General features: G+C 36.6%; 1 protein-coding gene across 2 annotated transcripts in view; it reads right to left on the bottom strand.

Annotated features, from left to right (window-relative positions):
- Positions 1-4,628: 4,628 nt before the first annotated feature.
- Positions 4,629-27,311, bottom strand: part of MTFR1 (mitochondrial fission regulator 1) — a 35,581-nt gene continuing 12,898 nt past the window's right edge. For both annotated transcript variants that reach the window (XM_087825409.1, XM_087825410.1), the window contains exons 3-8: positions 20,839-20,937; positions 16,060-16,175; positions 8,961-9,193; positions 6,906-7,155; positions 6,181-6,349; positions 4,629-5,386 (exon numbers count right to left, since the gene is read on the bottom strand). In XM_087825409.1, the coding sequence (XP_087681535.1) occupies positions 5,318-5,386; positions 6,181-6,349; positions 6,906-7,155; positions 8,961-9,193; positions 16,060-16,175; positions 20,839-20,937 (936 nt within the window). In that variant the 3' untranslated portion in view covers positions 4,629-5,317. The remainder of the gene's footprint in view (positions 5,387-6,180; positions 6,350-6,905; positions 7,156-8,960; positions 9,194-16,059; positions 16,176-20,838; positions 20,938-27,311) is intronic.

Below are 27,311 nucleotides of genomic sequence, written 5' to 3'. Positions count from 1 at the left end.
GTCGGAGTGTTTAGAAGGAATGGTTTAGTTCATTAATTCTCTTCCGTACTGTCTGCTCTGTTTCCAGTGCTTTCTAATGCATTCTCCACCTCATTTAGTCAGTTCTTCAGCTCCAGAGTGTGGTTCTTTATTGTCTCAGTCTCTTTGGTAAAGTACTCCTGGTCATTAATTTTATTCCTGAGCTCCTTGGACTGCCTTTCTGAGTTTCCTTGGATCTCATTGAGTTTTTTCATGACTGCAGTTTTGGATTTTGAATGCTCTGTCATTTAGATCCCAGTGTCCTATGACTTTGATTTCTGAAGAATTGTCATTTTCTTTGTGTTACTTCGTTGTTCATGTGATTGATGTTGTGCATCTGAAGTAGTGAGCACCTTTCTTGATGATACTTAGGGGTCTTTCTTTCGTTTTAGTAGATACGCTGTTTGTAGCACAAGTTTTTGTTTTCTCTTACCTGTGTTACCTACACCCCCGCAGTGGTGGTGTGTCCCTGCTGTGTCTGTGTCACCTGGGTCTCAGGGCACCACCACTCTGGAGAATTCGGTGAGTGGGGGGCAGCCAGGTTTGTGAACCCCAGCGCTGTTACCTGGTTCCCTGTGGTCAGATGCCATGGATGCATCTCTGCTGCAGCTACTGGGCTCCACTGCAATCAAGGGAGGGAGCCAGGTTTTCAGGCCAATGCTGCTTCTGCTCCTTACCCTCCCCGGGCCAGTGTGTGGGGGCTTCACCCCAACTCCTCCACCTCTACCATGTTAGCTGGGGCTCCAGGCTCGGCCACAGGGGCCGGGGAACTGCGTCCTCAGGCACTGTCCCTGTCCTTCCCCCCATCCTGCCTCCCCTATGTATTGGTGTGTGGACCTCCTTGGCATGCTAGTGTGTTGAGCAGTGCCTTTGTTGGGTTACGGAAGTCCATAGGTGCAAATTTCAGGGAAGATACAAAGGGGTCTTCTCCACTGTGATGCTATGATTTTTTTTTTTTTTTTAATCTTTATCTGAGGACATGTTTTTATTGATATTTTTTTAAAGAGAGAAACATCAATCAGTTGCCTCCCACCCCACCTGGGGATCAAACCTGCAACCTAGGTATGTGCCCTAACCAGGAATCGAACCCACCACCTTTTGGTGCACAGGACAACACTCCAACTAACCAAGCCACCTGGCCAGGGCTACATGAGATTCTTGAGCATAAATGTTAAGTGTTTGTTGTTGAGCCATCTCCTATAAAGAATCAGGAGGCTGCATGATATTTCAAGTTCCTTTATTTTAGCTGAAATTTATATACGTTATATATCTAAACTTTTTGAAGAAAGTACCCTTAAAGGAATGTTTCAGGTTCCTAATCAAACATTTGAATTTTCCTCTAAGAATTATCACAAGATGCGGGGTTAGCCTTTTCCATTATGGGGAAGATTACTCAGGTTACCTGGGGCTTTATCCTGAGGATCCGTGTTGTGGGAATGGAGAAGAACCTTTGTGGGGGCCGCTGGGAGCAAGCCTGCAGCCAGGCATTCCGAGGGGCAGCTCTCTGCTGTACCGGCTCATTCCTCCCACACTCCTGCCCCGCTTCTCATCTCTACCTTGCGCTCTGCTCAGAAAGGTGGCATCATGTCGTTTTTAAAAGCCTTTACAGCTAGACAGATCTGGGTTTGGGGCTTTTGTCATTTATTAGCTGTAGGTCCTTGGGCAAGTTACCTAATCTCTTGAGTGGCTTCCTAGCCTGTAAAATGTGTTTCTTAAAAGTAAATAATGTGCCGTAGCTGGTTTGGCTCAGTGGTTAAGTGTCAGCATGTGGACTGAAGGTCCTGGGTTCGATTCCAGCCGAGGGCACGTATCTCGGTTGCAGGCTCAGCCCCGGGCCTGGTCGGAGTGTGTGAAGGAGGCAACCAATTGATGTCTGTCTCTCACATCAGTGTGCCCCCCGCCCCCACTCTCTGAAAAGCAATGGGAAAAATATCCTCAGGCGAGGATTTAGAAAGTAAATAATGTATTGACACAGTTAAGTGCCAAACCAGTGGCCTCATTCATTTCCTCCTAATGTTTTGTATAAAGTGCTCAGGAGTACAGCTGTCCTCATGTCGTCATCCTTTGAACTCCAGGTACCAACTGCCCCTCTGTCCAGGCTTCCTGTTTAGATCCCTGAGGGACTGACTGGACCAGCTTATGGAGGCTGTGTTCTCGGGCCTGCCAGTCAGCACTACCCGGCGTTCCTCGCGGAAGGGAAGGGAAGGCAGCGGTGCAGGCGCTGGGCAGTCTGCCTTCGAGCTGGGTTAAGGAGTATTCAGAGCCGGGGCCCGGGATCAGTCTCACGTACTCCCGTCCCGTGTTGCTAAAACCAGCATTTCAGACGACGCCCCAGCCAGAGTAGTTCTCACCCTTGATGCAAAGCGCACTGGCCAGTGAACAGGGGTGGCCATTGGGCAAGATCAACAGCAGATGGCGTAGCTCCAGCAAAAATCCTGTCAGGAAGCTTGGCCTTTCTCCCCGGTAAGGCTTCTCCCGCCAGGCAGGCAGTTCGGGGGGGCTGCTTGGTGCCGGCCCCGCTGCTTGGTACAGGTGGGGCGCTGGTGGGCTGCCTTGTTCACCCCCCTGGGAATGTCCAAATCACCCAGGTCCTACTCTAACCTATGGAAGGCGCACGCTGTGACCTGCAGAGAGGCGGGAGGACCTCCCGCTGTGGGAACATGAAGGCAGCCAGCATGTAGGAAGTGGATTAAGGACAGTAATCTCCTGACGGAGACACACGACTTCTGGTTCCTTACTTGGTGATGCTGTTTATTATCCTGTGTCCTCAAGTGACGCACTAGTACCAAAGAACTAGCCTGCTCACAAGATTGACAAGGAAAAACTAGAAAGAACTCTAAGAAATAGGTTCAGTAGGGTAGCTCAGAAGAATGACATCTCTAGGATGAGAAGGGAAAGGACTCAGGAGGGGCTGAAAGCTCATGAAAACACTGGGACAACAGACATAACTGATATTGTCATTAAACTAAGCATCTCTTTCTGCCTGACAGTCTCAGAGCTGATTTTCCTGGGTTAACTCCTGAAAGTTTTAAACTTCCACTGGCCAGATTCTAACCCAGAGAGAATATTTTTGGGTAAGTTATCAGAAGGATGGTTTTTCCGAAATATTTGTTTTTGGTAATTATTACCCTGTGGTGTCTTCTTTCCCACTTAGACTTACAGGAATTCTTAATACAGCAAGAGGACAGGATTCTTCCACAGAAGAGGCTGTGACTGGGGAGACAACCAGAACTACAGACTCTAGGCCTGCTGCTCCACCCTAAGCCTGTGCAGGGGCCAGGGACCAGGGACCAACCATATATCGTAGGAGAAATCAGTCTACTGGAAACTATGGTGACCTCATATAAAATGATTTAAGTAATAACTTATTTAGCACTCTACTTACTGTTCACAGAATGTGTTCAAATCATTTCATTTAATCAACAATTTTTTGAGCTGAGCATTATTCCCATTTTAAAAACAGAGGTGTGACTTGGCCAGATCACATACATGGATCATGTGTAACTCCAAGGCCAGTGTTCTCTGACTCATACTGTGTATATGTACTGAATCCCTGAACTAGTCAGAATCATAGTAGACAAAACATATCAGTTACTTAACTGCATTTTATAGCTGAGGCTTAAAAGGTTAATTTTTTAAATCTTTCACTTCAGGTATTGTTGGAAGAGAGAACCAGAAACTGAATGAGGTGAGCACTGAGGAAAATCATCCCTCGTGACGGCCCTTCAGTTTTAATGCTGAAATCCTTTTAAGATTAGAAAGGTGAATGAAAGACAGTGTAACTTATTCTAAGGAGTACATTTCCACTTGAAAAATGTAGAAAGCAAATTACTCTTGAGAAGCTACATGTGCTATAAAACAATCCTACCTATAGTAAAAAAAAGAAAACATGTATGTAGGCTTTATGGTCCAAGGAAAAAGTTTTCTTTATTTCAAATTGGAGCACTGGCCAAAACTCAATACTGATACAAATATAAATTTCTTCTTAGGAGGTCAAAATATGTGTGTCAGGTATACTGTATGAATTTCTTTTAAAAGCAGAATTTTTAAACCATATAAAACAATTAGAAACATTGTACATCAACAGCATGTATAAAATAAGCCACTGTTCATATTTAAGCTGATAACCAAACCATGTAAGTTACCTCAACTAGTACTTGCTAACATCTAGAACATTGCACATATTTTCAATAACTTAAAAGTTAGGGTCTATCTACTCTCATCTCCCACCCCCTAGAGGAAATACAACTTTTTAAAAATATATTTAAATAAATCCAACTATTTACTCATGGTAGGAGATTCAGGCATTAACTATAGTTGAGTTTAAAAGAAATAAAGAAATCATGAAGATTTATCAAGTATTTAAAAATGATCACTTGTAGCAATTCATTAGAAGCCTAGATGAAAAAGGCAGCTCTCTACTTCCTATAACAGCTAAGGTTTATGCTGCATAATGTAATTCGGCAGAGCAGCATTCTGATGATGAACATCTAATAGGAAATTTTTTCACCTACTCAGTGTTCCATTTTAAAGCTATTATTTTGACCAGTATTAAAAATTTTAAACTCCATTATGCCAACAATTTCCAGAAGTATTAACTTAGCAACAAGTCATTTTTATGATGCCATTTATTAAACAAAAAAAAGATGGAACATTCTGGTTTTCACTTTATTTAAAAAGAGATTTAATTCAATACTTTGATTCCTCCCTATTTGCAAACTACCCTTTCTTCCTCAGAATGGACGGCAGTGAGTATTATGCAGAGTTTCTACTCAAACCCCATTTCCAAGAAAATATGAGAGAAAATCTAAGATAAAAGTTCTATTTGAGGTAAGAAGATTCCCATCTTGTTCTAACAATATTTCATTTCTAACAAACTGTTATGCCAGCTCTTCCGTCAATGACTAGTGAATGATCACTGAAAACAAATAGCACCCTCATTAGATAATTTTACAGACTGCCTTATATCCAAATATATGCATTTAGAACATTTGTACAGATACATTAGTGTTAAGAATTGAAAACACCCATCTACAAATGTCCTTTCTTCATTCAGAAATCTAGATCATTGTTTTCAAAACTGGAAACCTAAACATCCTGACTATACATTAAAAACATGTTATGTAAGGATATAAATATGTTCTGGAAAACTTCAGAGCTGACCTGATAAAAGCAAACAAAAACTTGGAGTCCTTTTGCTATTGCTTAATCCTCTAGTTAGCGTTAAAAGGAGACTACTGAATATTAAATTCAGGTATTTACTAAACAGTGTTGATTTCTACTAGCTGAACCAGGTTTCTCAGGAATTTGAAACATTTTCAATTAAAGCCTTCATTTTTCCTGTAGACTTCAACATGTGTGGCCCAAACTAGAAAAGAAACAAACAAAATGTATAAATAAAGATATTGGTTCATATAATGATATAACCCCTTCCCAATCACAGATCAAAGGGCTGGTATGTTCTATATGAAAAACCAGGCAATATTAAAACTTTCATGAATTGACAGGTTGTTATAAACATGACATTGAAAGGCAAAGAGGTGACCAAAATGCTTCCTAGAAAAGTACAATCACCTTAGCAAGACCTAGCTTAGTCCAATTTTACTTCTGTGAGTAAAACAAGAAAGTACCACAAAGTTTCCTTTTCAATGTCTATAAAGACTTTCAAAGATGCTAGAATTTCTAGATATCTGTCTCTCTGCAACAGGTAAGTTATTGTCATGGGGGACATGTGCCTGACTGAAAGGAATGTATAGATTAAGAATTGAGCAGACTTCGTGGAAGCATGGCACACATCCTGTAAGGCCCACGTCCAATGTTACCCTCTTCAGAAGACTCTCATGGGGCATCCTAAGAGAAAATGTTTCTTTACTGTGAATTTCTATATCACAACATATAGGCCAAAGATATAAATTTTAATAAATTTGACTTCATTATGCTTAAATATTAAGCACAGCATGAAAAATTTACCATTGGAGATGTTAAGCAGTGAAACCAGGGGTTAATTTTTGCTTCCTTCTTTATGCTCTTCTGTAAGTAATTCTGCTATGTAAAGACTAAATCCTTTGAATCTTGCAGAGGACACAGCTTGTAAAATGTAGGTGCTCAGCAATGGTGTGGATACTACGTTGTACTAGGAAAGAAGCCGGACCTAATACTCACCAACACTGTTTCTGAAGTGGCCTCTGATGCAGACTTTGGAATTCCTTTTTCAGCCTCACCTTGGCTATCACTTCGATACCGGTAAGCAAATTTCTTTTTCAGAGCCTCTGCTATGAGAGCAGCAGGGTCAGTAGCATCTACAGGTTTGGGCTTTGTATCTTGTTCTGACCTTAGAGAAGTGAACAGAAACCAACGAGACATTTCAGTATGCTAGCATCCCTCCGGGAAGTACTCTGTGTGCCTTTCTAGGCCTGACAGCCTTTCTCTAGCACCACAGATACCCCATGAAAACACTGCTAGCAGTGAGATGGAAACTGGAGAATTAAGGCTCAATGAAAGCGCACAGAGGTGCCCAATGAACAGCCACTCAGTTCATCTCAAGAGCACCGATTATGTCCTTTCAGGGCAGGTACACAGTTCCATTCTTCTCCGGAAGCCTAGTGACTACACAACATGGCTTTACTGAGTAAATGACCGACAGGGAAGACTTTACAAAATGAAAGGGCTTTGAATGCAATGGGAGAAAAACTAAAACGTAACCTAGAGATGTTTATTTTGCGAATTTCTGAGTTGCAAAGGAGCCACTGGGGCCCATCTTTTGTAAATTAAAAACTTGATCATTCATGGTAGTTATGTTATAAAGCAGAGTTCTCAAGGAGCCCAGTACTTTGTTTTACAAGACATTAAAATGAGGGAAGTAGGAAAGAAGGTACATGTATCCTCACCTTTTTACTGACCGAAGCTTTACACTGTTCATGTCTTTAAGTATCTCTAGCATGTTTGGCATAGAAGGTTTCTTTGGGCTGTGCTTATCCAACGTCTTTCCAGCACCAGCTTTTCTCTCCCTTCGCTCTCTGATCAGATCAACAGCAGATGTACTTTGGTGGAGTACTGGCGGAGGGAGGGGCGGCGGAGGGGGAGGTGGTGGGACAGAGGGTGGTACTGTGGTAACAGATGTGCTAGAATCTAAATCATCTACAGAAATAAGGAAAAATCCATTTTAATCCTGATGGCAACAGGCAAATAAAATTTTTTATATCATGTTAAGGACTTTTGTATACCTGAAAACAATATCCTTAAAAAGAATCTCAGTTATGTAAGTAAAAAGGAAGTTTCGGTTACTTGGTTAAAATCTAAATGCCTGAATCTCAGTCACTGTATCATTTAATCCCAAACTCTCCAGATGGAAAAGTTCCATTTAACTTAACAGGAGTGTTTTTGTGATATCAAATGTTTAAGCCTGACTGTGGCACAGTTTGTAACTACTTTTAGAAGAAATATAAAGTAGTCTGTGCTGCATAAATAACTATCTTCATTACATTCAGTTAGGTAATTTAGTACTATGATAAGTTTTAAAAAACTACTGGATAAATTTGTGGTTCCTTTTAAGTACATTATTCACATAAAAGATATTCTAAGCATTATACACCTGCAATGACTAGAATATGTTTGAAAGAAAAGATTTCTGAAATAGAAAAAAGGTATTATACTTAAGTTAACTAAGATAAGAGTTAAAGTGGTTATATAATAATGACCTAAAAACTCATCTTTCTGCATAATTGGAGGTTAGAGTTTCCGGTTGGGTGAACTACATTGATTAGGGGATGCAAAAAAGTTTCACTCAAGGGTTTAGATTATAAACAGAACACCAACAATAAATCCCCAAATTATCTATTTATGGCACTTTTTCCTACTCTGCCAAGAGAGGGAGGTAAAGCAAAAGAGAACTGCAAGTTAAAGTCAGAAGGACAGGATGCTTGGTTTTTAAAGTTACACGCAAACTTCACTTAACACTTATTACTCCTCAAGCATTTGGTGCCCAGAGTGCATTCGCCCTCTGCCCACCTTGGCCCTAACCAGCCTGGATAACATTAAACTCCAGGAGCACAAGCCAAGTGGCCCAGAGGCAGAGTTGTGTAATCCTGAGTCTAGCCAGGACTCAGGAACAACACTAGGAAAAACAACTGCTACTTGCCAACAGGTTAATGGACTAGGATTTCAAGGCTATGGTTTCTTCTCCAAAGTGACAATGCCCCACAAATAAAAGCAAGAGTATTTGACCAGGAGTCAGAGGACCTGAATTCAGTTTCTACTCTGGGCAAGAGAAAATGACTATTAAGTAGCTACTACTTTTTTTTTTTTTTTTTTTTAATATATCTTGATTGATTTCAGAGAGAGGAAAGGAGAGAGGGGGGGAGAGAGAGAGAAACAATGACGAGTGTCATTGATTGGCTGCCTCCTGCATGCCCACAACCCAGGCATGTGCCCTGACCGGGAATTGAACCTCAATCGCCTAGATCCTAGGTCGACGCTCAACCGCTGAGCCACGCCTGGCTGGGCTAAAGGTATTTTATATCATTTCCACATTTTCTCCCATGGTAACTCCATAAAACAGGTACTGTTAGTTCCATTTTAGAGCAGGAAAGGGAGGTAGAAAGGTCAAGTACTTGCCTCAAGACTTCCAGGTAAAAAAGTAGCACTCAGCCCTGTCAGGGCTATTTTGAGATGGTCCCATTAAGTTCCCCATAGCATTCACCTAGGTAGTAAGTAGTAATTCAAGTACCGAAATTTCAATGTTTTCCAGATATACCTACCTGTCATCCTCTCTGATAGCACCAAGATTGTTCAAAACAAGCTAAAACCACTTAAACTTGATTGGGTCCTGGACTATGTAGAGGACTGGCTTGGTTTATAGCTGTTACTTGCCAATAAATTTTAAAATTTGTGACATTCTCCTGATTTCCAGTTTGCTGATTATAACAAATGTAGGATTTACAGACCTGCAGTAAGATTTTGCTGTTCTTGCAGGGTCACAATTTTGGCAATCTGAGCTCTGAGAGCAGCAAGTTCATTTTCAAGAGCACAGATCTTCTGTAGTGCTTCCTCATTTGCCAGTGGTGTCCTCAGTGGAGGCTCTTCTGGAGACAAGTTTGGTAAGGAAAACTGCCTGCTTGGGGGCTTCTCAAAGAAAAAAAGGTCATCCTGAAGGGGTTGCCTTGGCCTGACCTCTGTCCTGCAAGGAAGATAGAAGGTTGGCTGTCACAGGCTTTGTAAGAAAATAATTTTTTAAATGCAAATTAATCAGAAAATATCAAAACATCTGAGAACCACGTTTCAGGCTGACCTTACATAGATCCCCTCCTATAAGTTTTAAAACAACAAAGTACTTGTGGACCTAATGTAGACACATACCAGGCCTGGGTTTCTTGTTGCCATCATTCTTCTGAACCTCTAGATGATATGCACAAGGCATCACAGATTCCAACAATGTTTTTGCTAATTCATGTTTTGTTTTTATTTGAACTAAGTGAAGACACATTTTAATACTCTTTAAAAGGGTAAGCTAATTACTAGTTGTATTTCCAAAATCAAGTTAGTAATGCGTTAACCCTTCCCCAGGTTCTTGGCTTCTGCATCTCAGTGTATTTCCTATGTATGGTAGAGTACATCAAATTGCAAGACATGCTGTAACAATATGGGCCAAATACAGCATCAGAAACTGAAAAGGAAAAAAAACCATTATAATTGAATCCATTCAGTAACTACATGGTAACTAAGTAGTCACTTGGGTGTAAAAAATTTAATGTGCAGTGCTCCACAGCTCCAGATAGGAGTTTTTTGGGGTTGAGAATAAAATTCAGATTTCTTTTGAACTGTCAATTATATGCTTATCCATTTTTTCCTATTTTATACAATTAGGTTTTCCTGGCTTCTAAGGCTTTTTTTTAATCCTCACCTGAGGATATACTTATTAATTTTAGAAAGAGGGGAATGGGAAGAGAGAAACATCGATGTGAGAGAGATCAATTGGTTGCCTTCTGTACGTGCCCCAAATTGGGGATCAAACCCGCAGCCTTTCAGTTTACAGGATGACACCCCAACCAACTGAGCCACAGTGGCCAGGGTGCCCTTTTCCTTTTTTCCTTCCAGCTTTACTGAGGTATAATTGACAACTAAATAGTGTACATATTTAAAGTACACATTTTGAAATACTCGCCAGGGTCAAGTTAACATATCCCAGCTTCCGGCAGTTTCATGTGGTCATGTGACTGAGTTTTGGCTAAGATGTAGGCACACTGCTGAGCCATCCATCTAGACAGGCTGCTGAAAGGGTGAGGACTCCACAAAAACGTCCTCTCATCTCTAGCCTCACCCCTCCTCCTCCTGAGAGCACTGAGTGCATGGTGATGACTGAGTCATACAGGGCCAGCAGCTAACCTTGACATGGAAGCCAACACTGAGGAGGGCAGAGAGCCTGGCTGGATCCCTGAGGACACTGTGGAGCTACTGTCAGCCCCAGACTATCTACTTAGGCTGTTTTTTATTTGAGAGAGAAATAAACTACACTGAGAGGAAAATACACTCCTATCCTGTTGAAGTTGCCATTATTTTAGGCTTCTATGTTATATGTAGTCAAACTAATACTAACATTAAATTCCATTTTAGTTTTCCTTTAACTGGATATTGATATTTTACTTTTGCTTGAGAGCTGTGATAATTCTAACTATGTTTTGAATGGGGGCATTCCTGGATTCTTAGCTTTTGATATTATGCACTGAATTCAGGTATTTTCCTTTATATCTAACTTCTGTTCATGCCCTGTTAATTGAATTACCATACACAGAAGATGCTTACAAATTGTTTTTTACCTGTAACATTATCAAACAATTATAACGTCGTAGTTCTTGCCTAGTAACCAATGTTAACAATACTATATTTTATTTGGAGTATGAGTGGGATAGGGAAATGTGTTTGGCTTGCAAAGCTGCAATTACCACTTTCTTATACCGACAAGGGGAAGGAACAGGTGATGAAATTTCTTTAAAAGTACATGAAGATTAAACAAAGGTAAAAACATCTGTAAGGAATAGTACCAATGTTCTGAGTAAATATATATATTCTTTGAAAAATTATATAAGTTACAGATTACATGCAATGTGCTCTAATCAACCTACAATAAAGAAATAATAAGACATTAAAATTTTGAAAAAAATCACTGTGGCTCTTTGTTGATAAAATAGGCTAAATTCTGATTTTTACCTACCTTTCATAAAGTTGGTCAAATAATTTTGTTGAACAGCTCTATACAATAAACACATTAAATTAGAATGTTCTTGATAACTTTGTCTTTAACAAAAAACTACTTCCTGAAAGAACTAGGGGAACTGCAGATAGGTAGAGTGATAATGACAGAACCTAGTCTTAACAATCTGGGTAAAAACAGAAAGCTCAAATGTAGAATTAAAACACCCTTAGTTCAAAACAAGTGTCGAGGAAGAAACCAGTCAGAAGCAGAGTATTCTCAAGACTGAGGATGGACACCACCGCCATGAGCACCAGAGGTAAGGGGCACCTGGAGGGATCACAACTGGATGGAAGTGGAACTGAGCAGAGAGGAGAGGAACACAGAACCTGTGGATAAAGACTCGTCTCTGCCCCACCGTCTTTCATGTTCACATGCCTAAAATAATATATTCACATCTGAGAGTGGAAGTGATGGCTTGTTTTTAACAACAAATCAAGTCAAATTTTGGATAGTAGAATCTTCAGTGCTACTAAACAAAAGTTACAATACTGTTATTCAAGAACTAGTGGTCACTTTAGTAGAGAGCATTCCCCTAGACATCACAGACATTATAGGGACCTAAAGTATTAAACACTTATAAGTTTGTTTTTAACTGTTCTCATTCAAGTAAGATAATCTTCAAATCCCATGAACATTTACTGTAAAATATCCAAAACTGGAACAAGGTAACAAGACAATTTGGATTAAGATCAACTACAAGGCATGTGTGAACATCATACTCTCTTTAAACTGAGAAAATGAGTATTGAACTACAATGTTAAAAAAACTCTTCTACATCGCCCCGTTACTCTTACAGGTGAATTTTATCCTGTTTTTCCATCTACTGAAAAATAAGGACAAAGCACTCATCAATCTGGAATACCAGTGTCCCCGAGTAAGAGAGAAAAAGCCATTAGCAAAATGATTTAAGCAGCAGTGTCAGATCACCTGTATTTTATATCTATACTATTTTTATAAATGATCGTGTCGATTCTGCATTTCTCTATGTGAAATACTGTTGATGGTTATAGGTTCAAACAAAGCAATTATAGAAAATGTAGAAGTTTAAATGTGTATTTTTAGAAGCTGAAAAAGTAATCCTGAAATGATCATGTCTTCTCAAAAGACACAAAGAAATCCACATTTATTAGAGCCTGAAAAACCAAAAAGAAGAGTTGCTCTGTAATGTTCTTCCCTTGTGTATGAAAAAGTTTAGATTTTATGAACATTTTCACACAGACTCCTTCCTTTAAAAAACACACACACCCTTCCCACAGACATCTGTTCTATACGACAATCAACAAATTATTCTCACAACCAATCTCTTTTGTCATCCTTCAAAATAGGGGGCTATTGAGAGCTGGAATACAGAGGCAGATTAATCTGAACTAAGAAATGCTCTTCAGATATTTTTGTATGTAATTCAGAGAAATTTTAAAGAAGCAAAACAAATATAAAAACAAAAAGAGGTATCAAGTATGGATGTACCCAAAGCAGGAGACAGAATAGCCAAAATATGATTGATTTAACTTTTTTCTTCCCTGGCCAATGTGGCTCAGTGGTTAGACCATCAACCCACACACTGAAGGGTCTCTCAATGTTTCTCTCTGAAAACAGAAAGAGAAAAGGGAGAAGGGAGGAGGGGGTGGGAAGCCAAACTAAAGCCCTAACAGAATTACATAAATGTAAATGGTTTACATATACCAATTAAAGGACAGACTGCCAGAGTGGATTAAAAAAATATGACCCAACTGTCTACAAGAAACTCAGCTTAAATATAATAATATATGCAGGGTGAAAGTAAATAAAAGAGGATATATTATGCAAACAACCAAAAGAAAAACGCTGTGTCTATAATGTAGACTTAAGAGCAAAGAAAGTTATCAGGGACAGAGAGAGGGACACTGTATAACAGTAAAATGATAAAAGCCACAGCAATCCTAAATGTGTATGCACCAAACAACAGACCTCCAGAATATGAAAGGCAAAAAAACTGGTAGGACAGAAAGGAGAAATATACAAATATATGTAATATAGTTGAAGACACCACCACCCCACTTTTAACAATTTTTAGAATAGAAAATCGGGAATACAGAACTCATTGCAGGACCTAATTGATATTCATAAAACGTAACATTAACAGAAAATACATTCTTTTCAAGTGCCCACATAATATATTCCAAAATGGCCCAGGGTATGGCCATTTAAAAAACCTCAAGTTTAAAAGAATGGAAATACACAGTGTATGTTCTCTGACCACAACAGAATCAAACTGGAAATCAATAACAGAAAGATGACAAAAAAATTTCCAAACATTTAGAAACTAAACCACAAACTTTTAATTATCCCTGGGCCAAAGATGTCAAGGGAAATTTTAAAAATACAATTAACTGGATAAAAATTAAAAAACAACATATCAAAACTTGTGGGACACAGCTAAAGTAATGTTGAGGGAAATTTACAGCACTAAGTGTTTATAACAAAAAAGAAAGGGTTTCTAATAATGTAAGCTCTCACCTAAAAAAAACAGATGAAGAGCAAAATAAACTAAGCAAGCAAAGGGAAAAAAATAATAAAGAGAAGAAATCAGTAAAATTAAACAGAAAAACAGGAAAAAAATGAAATAGAGAACTGGTTCTTTAAAAAGATTACAGACCTTTCAGTCACTGAAAGGATAATGAGGGAATACAGTAAGTTCTCATTTAATATCCTCAATGGGTTTTTGGAAACTAACTTTAAGCAAAAGGCCATATAACAAAACCTATAATTAACCATAAGCTAATTGATATAAACAAGGGTTAAGTTCCTATGGCACAGTTCTGGTCACAAAAACATCACCTAAAAACCCCCAAAACTTCTAATATTAAACACTGAAATACATGTGAGGTATAAATATTTAAGAAAGATTGATAAAAACAAGTAAAATAATTTTTCCAACTTGCTTATTCCAGTTCAGGGTCAAGAAGGGCAGGAGTCTATCTTGGCAGCTCAAGGTACAAAACAAACCAATCCTGGACAGGACACCATTCCAGGGCACACTTACACTCGCCTCACTCACACTGGTACAGTTTAGACATGTCTAACCTAACGTGCACGTGAGGAAATCGGAGTACATGGAGGAAACACATGCACACACAGGGAAGATGTGCAAATTCCACACAGACAGTCGTCCTGCTGGGAACTGATTTTTTCTTCTCATCAGCATTGAAACAGAATAATAACATTATTCAAGGACCTGCAGTGCTAAGAACATTAAAACACACATAAATCTTACCATATAGATGAAATGGACCAATTCCTTAAAAAGCAGAAACTAATCTTATCCAATGTCAAAGTGATAAAATAGTCCAATAACTTTAATAAGAAAACTGAACTCGTAATTTTAAAACTCCCCAAAAGAAATCTCCAGGCCCAGACAGTTTCACCGGAGAATTCTACCAAACGTAAAGAATACATACCAGTTCTACACAATCTGTTCAGAAAATAAAGAGGAACACCTTCCAATTCATTTTATGAAGCTAATATTACCCTGATACCAAACCAGACAAAGGATCACGTACTAAAAAACAACAGCAACAGTACCAGGAGAAAATATGCAGGATCTAAGGCTGGGCACAGGGTTCTTACACTGACACCAAAAGCATCATCCAATAAAGGAAAAGTGGATGAAGTAGAGTTTATTGAAATAAAAAACTTTTGCTCTGTGAATGACTGTTAATGCGAAATGTCAACCCTTACTCTAAACTTTCCCTGTTCAGAGCATCAGATGAAGACTTCATTGGGTTTTATAGTGGCTTTCTGATTTTGGTAGTTCATTGAAGGGAGTTTGAAAGTTGCTGTATACTGTTAACGATTGTCTGCCCATGTCCTGCCTGAAATACTGTGATTGTTTATGAAAAGTATCTTTAATAAAGCTGGATACAGTTTGAAAAATAAAATAAAATACAAATTTGATAATACTGTGGTGCTTAAAAATCTTCCATGGCTCCACAATGTTTAGCTTAACATGTTCAACCTTTAAACTTCTACCTACTTTTCATAATCATTTCCTACAGCTTACCCTTTTCTGCTACTCCCTAGCCTCACTGAGACATTTGGAGTTTCCTAAACATGCCACTTGGCATCCTAATTAAAACCTTTAACATCCCCTTCTTTGGGAAGCCTTGCCAAAGCTCTCTCATCCCACAGTGGCCTTCTGTATAGTATCAATATTAACAGTTTCCTTTCTAATCTCCTCTTGCACACCAAGTAATCCTAGAAAACTAAGACTATATCCTATTTTATCTCTGTATCCTCAATGCCTAGTAAGAATGAAGAGTTGAATAGGTTGAATAACTGTTTATTAGATTGATGCATAGTAATAATTTATTCAGGCTCTTTCAAATAAATGGAAGTCTCTCTCTAACTTTTACATATTGTTTCCTTTGAATCACAACTCACTTTGATTCAGAAATTTTAGGAATCATTCTCCAATGATTACACAAATTCCCTAATATAACCCACACTGATTTTTCTACACCAATAATGCCATTTTAATACTATACTTATATGAACATACTAATAACAGTTCTTTCTGGTTTCTCATATTAGAACTTCTAAAAGGCAGAGAATTCTGTAATTCTTAAGGATACAATAGTTATATGTCTCTAGGAACTTTATCAATACTGAGTCTTTAAACAGAAAAGATGACTGCTAAAAAACAACTGGGTTAATTACTAGAGATCAAATTCACCTATTAAAAGGAAATACTGCAAAGGTAACATCTTTTAAAATAATAAATATCCCATCTCAGCTCTCACAGGTTCTAGACTGACCTGCGTCTTGTTGAGCACTCTCCTTCTTCTTCGGCTACCCATCCAATGTCAGCAAAAGATGCCACTGCATCCTCTCCTGGGTGACTGGGGCTCCATTCTGTTGTAGGGCTGGTAAGCTATAAGTTATAAATAGGGAAAGAGTGTCATCTGGCACCAAAATATTAGAATAAAACTTTTTAATGACCTAAATAAGAACCATCTACTTTAGTCTTACAAACATACAGGGAGTTTCATTTCCATTAAAGGTCCCCATGAAAGGGACCATTAGTTACATCATATGTTGCCTAATAATGTATGACAGCCTCTGAATTAGAATTTAACTTTATTCAATTTTTATTTTATAGGTCAAATGAGATTGATTAAAAAAAAAAGTTCTGGTCATCCTAAAACATTAAGAAAATTTTTTCTGAAGAAATCTGGTTTAAAAAAAAAAAAGTATAGGAACAAGAACAAGTGACCAATTTGTGCTAAATCTGGGAATATTTTTATATTTCTAAATGGATATTTGTAGATATACTGTTATAATGTTGAAAACAAATTTTTAAAAAATCCTTAAATTTTACGATTTTTAAATAAAAGTACTATGTTAAGGAGTAAAAAATACAAATAGCAGAACAGAATTCTCTAGCTCTACCTTAAAAACAAAGGAACAGAGTATTTTGAAATAAATACACAAAGAAAAAGCATGCAAGTTCTGACATTTACCTTGAAAAAATGGAAATATGAGTTAATTGAATTAAATTTTTGTTCTAATGCCTCAGAGCCAGATGGTCAATGGATAACAATTTAAAAATAAAGTTATCAGATTAATATAACACTTCCAACAAGTTGGAATGAGGTTTAAATGAAAAAGAAAATGAAGACTTTTTAAATTAAAATAATTTAAAAGGCCAGAGATATTTATTTAAATTAATGTATTTATCAAAAAGGTTGTACCATAACCCATGCTTTGTTTGTACCTTAATGTTGTCACTGCCAGATCAAGCTTTTGGAAGTTACACTTAAATAATGCTTCTTCCTCAAATGTAAAACATATCACGCAAACATATAATACTAATAGTTTTAAATCTAAGATATCTTTAATATTACAAAATTTTAAGTAAACATATTAGCTGTTGGTATGTATGTTTACCTATTATGTATAAGTACTTAACATTATCAACTTTTAATAAAGGAGCATTAGAAAACTGACATTTTAACATATAACATACTAAGAACATCAAGTACTTAAAATGCCTTAAATTGGCTTTTGGGGAGGGTGGGGGTACAGGTAAGAGAGAAAACAATTGTTTTAAAGAGATTCAAGAACCTAATCCTGAGCAAAAAACAAAAACAACTAATAATGGAATTAAGATGAAAAGGCTTTCAAAATACCAATGTTCTGCATGCCCCACAAAGGTTAACATACTACTATATGTTCTTTTTTGTTTGTTTTAATCCATCGATCAGTTGCTTTCAGTACGTGCTCCAACCCAGAAGCAAACCTGCAACTTAATCAAACCTGCCACCTTTTGGAGTATGAAACAACACTCCAACCAACTGAGCCGCATCAGCCAGGGCTGATGGCTGGTTTTAATACCTCTGGTAATGGATATAACCTGACCAAAACAGTAATTAAAATATTGCCACAAGACATAATTTTTAGAATTTGTGTTAAAATGTCATTGTATATATATATATATATACTTCATAAGCCTTACTGAGATGACAAACCCCATCATCTGCTGGTTGGTCCCTGTGGTATATGGTTATGGCTTCTATTCAGAGTAATAACTTGCAAAGATTTTAAAAAAAACACAAATAAACCTCTTTCAGTTGTTGCTGAAATGTACACTGAGTGACATAAGCATGGAATGGGAAGGACGACTCAATTAGTAAAGTAGCAGTTAAGGTGACGTCAGGACAGGCAAGAGGACTGACAATATGTAATTTCTGAAGTACAATTTAGACACCACTACTGACATGCATGGATGACTGATGGGAAGTTTGAAAAAGAAAAGGCCAACTTACTGAAGGTTCCAGCAAGGTCCTGTCCTATCATGGCTATTGTTAGTAGGGGGAAAAAAAACAACACAACAGCAAGAGGAATAGAATTTACTTTTAAATTAAGGGCATTATAAAATTTTAAATTAAATTTAGTGCTTATTGATCTATAATTATCCAAATTCCTTTCAGAACGTGTGGAAAAGCATTTCATTTAGCAGTAGTTTGTATTTTTACTATTTAAGTAGTTCAGCTGAACATCTTAGACAGTTTAAATAATTTAAAATCCAATTATATTTCAAAAATTTTACTGAGGTAATTTCAGATAATTTAAAATATTCTGACAATGTAAACCTACACTAAGGAAATTAATTCATTTAATAAAATGAAAAGAAATATACAAAAGTTCAAATACTTAGAATGAAATATTAAAAGTTAACTTTGTCCACATGTGACTCCTCATAAAATAAACACACTAGTACTAGAATGTTGTTTCATAGTAAATAAATTCAGTCTGTTTTACCATTTGTTTATAGCCAAATACAAAACATGTATTCTTAAAATGAACACTAATAATCTCTAGCTTTTTTTTTCAAGAATTATTCCCCCCCCCCCACCAATTCCTACCATAGTAAAAACTAAAAACAGAAATTCTGTATTTTAATATGATGAATACAGTAACACCAGTAGGCCAAGAGGTGTACCTGTGTAAAGAACAATAACCTGAACACTCAGCCACTGATATTTCTGAGTATTAATGCTTTCTATTCACGACACACCTACAATGGGGGAGGAGGGGGGTTAAGAGGAAAAGGGAGAAGGAAAGGGACCAGAGAGATAAGAGGGAGGAAAATGTGTGTGTGTGTCTCTCAAAATAACCTAGGAAGAAACAGCATGCCTGGGTTCAACTGTGATTCCCCAATTCCAGACTTTCAGTAATAGTATTCACTCTTGTTGAACTCCTAGACAGTTCAAATACATTCCACATCAATCAAGGCCCCCCAAATATGCCAGAAAAATAGCAAAACTGCACTTTCAATTTTATTACTCTAAACTGCATCCTTTACATTTTTTAAAGACTCTACATTTTTAATATTTCTGATAAATGTATTAAAAAATAGAAAATACATTGTAAAAATAGCATATCTATAATATATAAGTAGCAGATAAAATACCCACTTTAATACTGATGCTTAATTTGAAAAGACTCAGTATGCTACAAAACTGCCTGGAAGTCTCACTATAAACAAATGTCTTCTGTCTTCCACTACATTCTCAAATAAGTGACCAATATTTCTCTTACTTTACTCTACATTCCACTACATTCTCAAATAAGTGACCAATATTTCTCTTACTTTACTCCTCTCCTTATGTTAATCCATCTCTTTTCAAATGCAGCTCCAGTACTAAATCTAATAGTCTTATTCTACTCATACCCTTTTAAGTGACTGAGAAAGTGTTATTTCCTTTCAAGGAAATGTATTTGTCTGTAGTACTTCAGCCCACTGTCAAGGCAGATTTGTGTTGCTACCAGAAAATCCTAGATTATCTCCATGTCTCCCGTTACATGTCTCTAGCTACATGAACAAAAATGTTGAAGCAAATTCTTCTGTCACTAGTTTAAGTAGATAAATAGATAAAAGAAAATGTTAATGGAACTGAGCAAATCAGGGAAAAAAGTTAACAAGCCTTAGTTAAAAACAGTAGTTATCTGAAGGAAGTTAAATGAACTGAAGTCTCAAAAATTATACTGGAGAGACTTAACACCACAGATTTCTTCATTTTGATTATTTTTTAAAGCCTATTGTTTGATAAAAATTACTTCTGAGAAATTTCTAAGCTGTCAGTTTCTAGACTGATGCACAAAGGTTTTGCCAGTCAATTTGTAAGTGGGACTATAGCAAAACAATGGGCAACCTGTTAGTCAAACTGAACAAACAGTAATTGCTACCACTTACAGGATTTTTTTTCCTACCACTATCTATGACGAAGAGTGATTTATGAGTATGACATAATATCAAATAAGCTCATTGGGGCACTTCTGAACTTTTGAATGATGAGTTAAATTTATCTTTTGCTTTTACATGTTAATTTATTATTTTAAAATTGGTATTTTGTGTATAACTTGTACAGAATTAATGAAAAACAGGAAAAAAGCTATGTGATGCATGCCTAATAACACTATAACAGCAATAAGGAACAAAAGCCCAAATCAAGAAAATAGCAATTTATCTCCAAGCAAAAAGTAGAGTTGCCCCTGATTTGGTGCTAGAAAAGAATACTAAGACCTGAGCATTCAAAAGTATTCCTAATTCAACCTGTCTTAACACTGTTGTTGCCAAGGCAATAGTTCCCACAATTAATGCTAAGCTTTAAACAAAGGATGGAGAAAGCAACTTTACATGGCATGCACAGAGACATCTAAAAATAAACGAGGGGAAGAGAGTGGCTGTCCAAAGAGGATGGTGTAATAACTAAAGAAAATAATGGTGGTACCTGAAGCTCCTAAAGTAATATAAGGCCTACGTTTGAGATCACCTGGGAATTAACAACTGCTTGGCTTACTATGTGCTTCTAAATCCTCACATATGCATTCTTAAGAAGGGTAAATGTCTTAAAAATCTTGAACAATTGCTTCACAGAAGAACTAAGATTAGACTTTACTTTGATTTTTATCCTCTTATTTTTTGATAGTAACCTTAATAGGGGGAAAGGTTCAACAAGTACTAGTAACACTATTTTGCCTATTTATAATTCTAATATAGACATTAATACAAAATTTGAAATATATAGTACCTGAAACTGAACTCTTGGACACTGGATCAGAGATAAATTAGTACCAATTTTCCTTACAATACTTCGAGATGAACCATATGGCTTCCCAGACCAAAGTACCTGAGGAAGTAGGGGGGGAAAAAAAAGTTTAATTACACGACTTATAATACTGTTAATACAAAGCACTGGACAATTAATTGCATAACATGCTGACACATTATAGAATCAGAATGTCCAAATGTTATGGGAAATGAGCTAATATTTCTCAATTTAAAAAGTTAAACAAGAATAAAGATAAAAGAAAAAAATAAAAACAGGAAAAAAAATAAAGACTATACATGGCTGATTACTATTAATGTAAGTTTTACATAAAAATATAGAAAAATAACTAGTAATAGCTACTTTTGCTATAATGGACTTTTCAAAACAAATCCAAATCAGTACAAAGTTCAGAATCTGAATTTGTGTGATGCAGGGTAATGCATTTTGTTTGTTACACAAGAACACCTAGCCAAGGGTGAACAGAGGCCAAAATCCAATTGCAGTCCATTTTCTTGTGAGGTCTTGTCCCCAGGGGAAAGGCCCCTTTTCCTAATTTACAAAAAGGTACTAAATGGGCTAGTGGTGGCCCTAATGAGCAAAATTTCCCAGATGAAATCATAATACACAGAGGACATGCTATGTTATGCTATGCTTTTAAGAACAAAAACGAACCCCAAAAGCAAACAAAAACACACACATGTAGAATGTTAAATCATTACCAATTGTACCTTGAAATTTCTCCCCAAGTATGTGACCTTTCCTTAAAGAGAAAAACTATCCATTTTGAATGAATAAAGAGGAGGTAAAGAGGGGTAGTATGCTATTAAAAGCAATTTAAAAAGAAAAGAATGAAACTGATATGACTATTATACTTCATTCATTAAACTTTAACATTCAATTATATCCTAAAACTAAATAAACAGTACCAAATAAGCTGAAATATATTCTGAGCAATGGATACCAACCCCTTTTTTAAGTTGCTCCATGGATATTCTAACTTAAAGAATGAAATTACTAATATAAACACTATGACCAAGCAATAAATGTTATTGTAAACAGAGGTGCCTCCAACACATAGTCCAAAGTAGACCTTTAGACCATTCTAAAAGTATGGACAACTCAAAATGAGCATAAAAGCAATGTGACTTCTTAGATTTTAGCAACCAAATCCAACTTAGGGATAACAGTATGGGTTAAAGTGAAGATCATGGGAGAATATATATGATACTTCTGGCATTTGCCTCAACTGTTACATAATTCTCCTCATGATGTTCAAAATTTCACTGTTACCTGGGAGAGTTCCTATAACCTACAACTGGCTATTATAACCAACAAAAACTATAACTCTTGTTTTGGAAATATAAATTAAAAAGATGGTACAGATTGGAAAATTGGTCAGTAGATAAGATGGCATCAATATTGAAATATGATTAAACAATAAATATGAGGGCAAAGTTACCCTGACACTTAGAAAGAATTACCTGTAGTTCAGGAACTGAAATTATGCCTATATCAATGTTCATATAGAGGATTATCACAGGAATAGTGTCAATAACACCCAAGGACTAAGAGAAGGAAAAACATCTTACTAAAGGGCAATGGGAAGCATCACAGTTTTACCAAGTTAACATAAGAGGTCAAGAAAAAACAAAAACATGAGCAAGTAATTCTAAAACAGTATTTAAGCAAACTCTTTACCTTATACTTGTTCATAGGTCTTGATTTTTTAAAAATAAATCCAAAGAGCAATAGTATCTATACCTTTCAGTCATTTCTCTAGTCTTCTATTTAGCCACAAAGTTCTATGATATAGGAGGAACAGAATGCTCCTTATGCATCACAATGCGACAACTACACAGTCTAAAGTAAATTTGTCCCTCCAGTAAGCAAAGATCTTAACTGGAGATGAAGAGGACAAAAAACTCACAAAGAAAAATTTAGAAAAGATTTGTCAAGGTCAGGAACTAATGTTTCTACCAGCTTTTAGCATTACTTGCTATGCATGCTTCACGGCTGTTTCAACTATTACCTTTCCATCTGCTTAATATCAGAAGGAAAGAATACAAGGTGTCTTCTGCAAGAGAAGGTGAACAAAGACTGAGCTTTTACTTATAAGAAATAAGTAGACTATTTAGGTTTATACAGAGTTAAAGGAAGTAAAAGAACAGATTGCTTTACATGATTATTTTTTCAAGTACACATAGTAGACTAACAAAATGTTACTTGTGAATTGCATAGCTGTTAGCACCAAGAAATATGAAGTGTATATGTAAGCTAATGATTAAAATATTTAGAAAGGAGTAAGAGCCATAACCTTTACTGGATTATAGAAAAAAGTGAGCAGCTAACTTCCAGGAACTCTAAAACTAGGTATTTATTTTTTTCTTTTCAGCCCTCATGGAGGGGAAGAAACTGTTAATGGCTGTGAAGAAATAATGAACAGATGGTATTGAAAAGTCACCATCTGTACCCTGGGAAGCTGTATGGCCCAAGTGCATCTCCTACCCTAACAGTGGCTGAACTGTCTTGTCAATATACTTGTTTGGAGAAGGAAAGACTTCCTCTAAAGAGAAACTGTCATTACTCTTATTTCAGATGTAAGAGAGAGGGCAGGAAGAAAACTGTCATTACTAGACAATTCAATGCAATTAATAAGAATTCAATTCATTAAGAAGCAATTAAATATAAGAACTGATAAATAACCTAATAATCTTTGTGTGTGTTTGCATGTCTGTCTAGTAATGACAGTCCATAACATTTAGCAACAGTGTTTCAAAGTGATGACAGCAAGGAGGAGGAGGAGGACAGCAAAGCAATTTGGTTTTGTTTTAACACTGTGAAATGCTATTGTGGAAGTGTTGAAGTATGAAGCTGGAATCTGAAGGTGTCATCTGTCTCATCATGATGACTGCACTCAAATTTTAGATGGTAATTCATTTGTTATACACTGGTTTAATCTCCACTATTATTTGAGACGCACCAATTAGCAGGAAAAAGTATAAATTTAATTCTAAACAAAGATATTTTTGTCAATATATGCTATTTACATATAATAATGCAAAGGTTCTTATTCTGGGGTTCACATATCCCTGAAATTACATGCAAAATAGTGTGTATATATACAACATTTTACGGGGAACAATGTCAATACCGTTATCAAATTTTCAGGGAGTCACCCAGCTGTTGTGGCTCAGTGGATTGAGCGTCATCCCATGGATCAAGAGATCCCTGGCTGGATTCCCAGTCAAGGCACGTGCCTGGGGTTGTGGGCTCAATCCCCAGTAGGGGGCATGCAGGAGGCAGCCCACTGATGATGTTTCTCTCTCATTGATGTTTCTATCTATCCTTCTCCCTTCCTCTCTATCTAAAAAATCAATTAAAAACAAATTAAAACTTTTTTTTCAGGGAATCTAGGACTCAAGAAGTAAAAATTCTTAATTCCAAGGAAGCCAGGAGAAAATTAAAAGTATGTGCTGAGGAAAGGGGGGTAGAGATAGAAAGATGAAACTCTTCCAACAATTTCAAAATTCTCAACTGAAGATAAAACTTCCTTCAGTTTTTTCCCTTACTCTGAACTCCTAGCCACATTCATTCATTCTTCCAAACAACAAAAGGGTACAGTTTAAAATACTGAGATTAATCAGAATCACATTAGCTTCCTATTATTCTTGAGTTCTCTATTTTAAAAATATTTTTGCTGGACATAAATATAGCAATAGACTGAGAAGAAAGTTTGGACAGATGTGAATATATGGTTTTAAATTTAAATAAATGTTGAGGCAAATGGAAGGCAGTGAAAACATACAGGCCATGGAAACATATAGACCTGGCTTTAAAAGTAGGCTCTATTAAAAAAAGAAAAAGTGCCCAGCTGGAGTGGGTCAGTAGCTGAGCATTGACCTATGAACCAGGAAGTCATAGCTCGATCCCCGGTAGGGGATGTGCAGAAGGCAGCCAGTCAGTGACTCTCTCTCATCATTGATGTTTCTCTCTCTCTTCCTTTCCCTTAAATTAAAAAAAATTTTTTTTTTAAAAAGTGTGGCTGGTGTGGTCCAGTGGTTTAGTATTGACCCAGAAACCAAGAGGTCACGGTATGATTCCTGGTCAGGGCACATGCCTGGGTTGCAGGCTTAATCCTCAGTAGGGGGCTTACAGGTCGCAGCTGATCCATGTTTCTCTCTCATCAATGTTTCTCTCTCTCTATCCCTCTCCCTCTCTTAAAAACAAAAACCAAAAACCCAATAATAACATTTTTTTTTTTACAAGAAAAAAGAAACCTGTATAATTTTATTATCCAATGTCACTCCAATAAAAAAAGTAGGCTCTACGTCTGCTGGTATAAAGCTGGCCAGATTATTGTTCCCTCTATGCTTCCACTTCATTGTCTATAAAATGGGGACACTATCTACTTCATTAACCTATGAGCATTAAAAGATTTAAGATATTTATATACAATATGTCTTTAATAAGTATTGTCTTCTTCCCTTTCTTTTATAAGAGGTAGCAAAGTACACTAAAATGAGGAAGGATTTTAGAATCAGAATTGGGTTCATATTACAGCTCTGCCACTTATTAGGTAACTTTGGTCAAGTCAGTTAAACACTCTGAACCTCTGGTTCTTCATCTGTGAAAAAAAAAATGTTGCCTGGCAGGCTCAGTGGTTGAGCATCAACCTATGATCCAGGAGATCGCTATTCGATTCCCAGTCAGCGCACATGCCTGGGTTGTGGGTTCAATCCCCAGCAAGGGGGGCATGCAGAAGGCAGGCAATCGGTGACACTCATCATTGCTGTTTCTCTCTCTCTCCCTTTCCCTTCCTCTGAAATCAATAACAATATATATTTTTTAAAAAGTGTTGTTCTAGTGAATATATGTAACAGATATGTGTATATACGTGTAGTATTGTTCTAATATATGTAATAGAACTGGGCATATGGTCCAATTAGTGATAGCTAATATGGTGGTGCTGATGTGTAGAGTAAAATACAAGAAGCTAATCATCACTCGTCGTCCTAACAGCAAAAACAAAACCCTGATACCAAACCTTGCACTTTTAAAGCCGATAAAATATACAAAGAATGAAGGTAGTTTCTTCTCTTGGAATACTTTCAAACATAGTATCAAGTTCATTTATTTATCAAACCACTGAGAAAATATGTATTTATCACTGAAATGTAAAGCTAAAAAGTTTTGGTTTGTGTGTTTTTTTTTCTTCTTTTTTCAGATGCCCAAAGGTAAAATCTTGGTAAACTATACCTTTTTACTCTTTGGCAGTAGGCTAAGAGATCTTGGAAACTAAGATAGAAAATAACTCCAAAGGAGCAATTGCTTTATGTTAGAAGAAAACTTGTTTTACATACATTTTTCAGTTAACTGATTAAAGTTGATTATATGTTACAGAAAAAAATAATCTTGATCATCTGCTATTAGTGGAAAGCGCCTGCAGCTGTGATTCAAATACTGAGAGCAAGTTAATTCTCTCGTATCTGGTCCATTCTTTGATAAAAGGCATCGGTTTTACAGCTCCAAATGAACGAACCTAAATAAATTAACAAGCTAACGTGTGTTACCTGTTCCTGAAACAAAATCCTGTACTTTGGCCTCAGTCAGCTTTAGTCACATTCATCTGACTTGGGGGTGGGGAGACAGAGCAAAACCATAGGAAACTAACCATTTTTTAATGTACCCACACTAGATAGAAACCACTGTGCTAGGTGTTTTACATAAAACTGTCATTTAATCTATAGGCTAACTCTGAAGTAGTTCTTACTTGTAATTTGTAGATAAAGAAAATGACCGGCAAAGATAAATATCAGACCTAGATTTGTTTGAGTCTAGGACGTACAATCTTTCCACTAAAAAATACTTCTTACTAAAACTGCAAATAAATAGCTTTACAATCATAAATTGTAAAGCTTCACTTTTGGGAAATCATGAACATTTTATATCTTTCTAAAAGCAAAAGAAATTCTTTCGCAGCCAGTACTAAAATGTTAAATCTACCCTATGTAGCCAAATAATAATAAATAACAAACAAGAAAGGTGGTATAGCTGCATTAAGTAAAGTCCGAAACATAGAAAGATGTAAGTGAAAAAGATGAAAATACTATTAACTTCACCATTTTCCTATGATTAATCCTCAAGCTAATAATCTCAAAATTATACAGTTATAAAAAAGTGACTTTGTTTAATTCTTTGCTTTTTATCTCCAAAGAAAATAGATGTAACTTTCAGGGGGTAGGGTGGGTTAGAGGGATTATAAAGTTCAACTTTCTCTTAAAATATGAAAAGACATAAAATAAAAACAAAAAAGTAAAAGTAGTGCATTAAAAAGTATACCCATATTCAAATTATGTTCTTTGCCTATATCTTTAATAAATAAAACTTAATTCCATGTTATTGTTAACAACACATTGAATTTGAAAGTGAAAAACAAATATTCCACAAAATAT

This window comes from Miniopterus natalensis, chromosome 16 (genome assembly GCF_054644295.1).
Source record: "Miniopterus natalensis isolate mMinNat1 chromosome 16, mMinNat1.hap1, whole genome shotgun sequence".
In the NCBI taxonomy this organism is placed as follows: domain Eukaryota; kingdom Metazoa; phylum Chordata; class Mammalia; order Chiroptera; family Miniopteridae; genus Miniopterus; species Miniopterus natalensis.
Note: the sequence above shows the minus strand (reverse complement) of the source record. Positions and strands in the feature narration are given on the sequence as shown.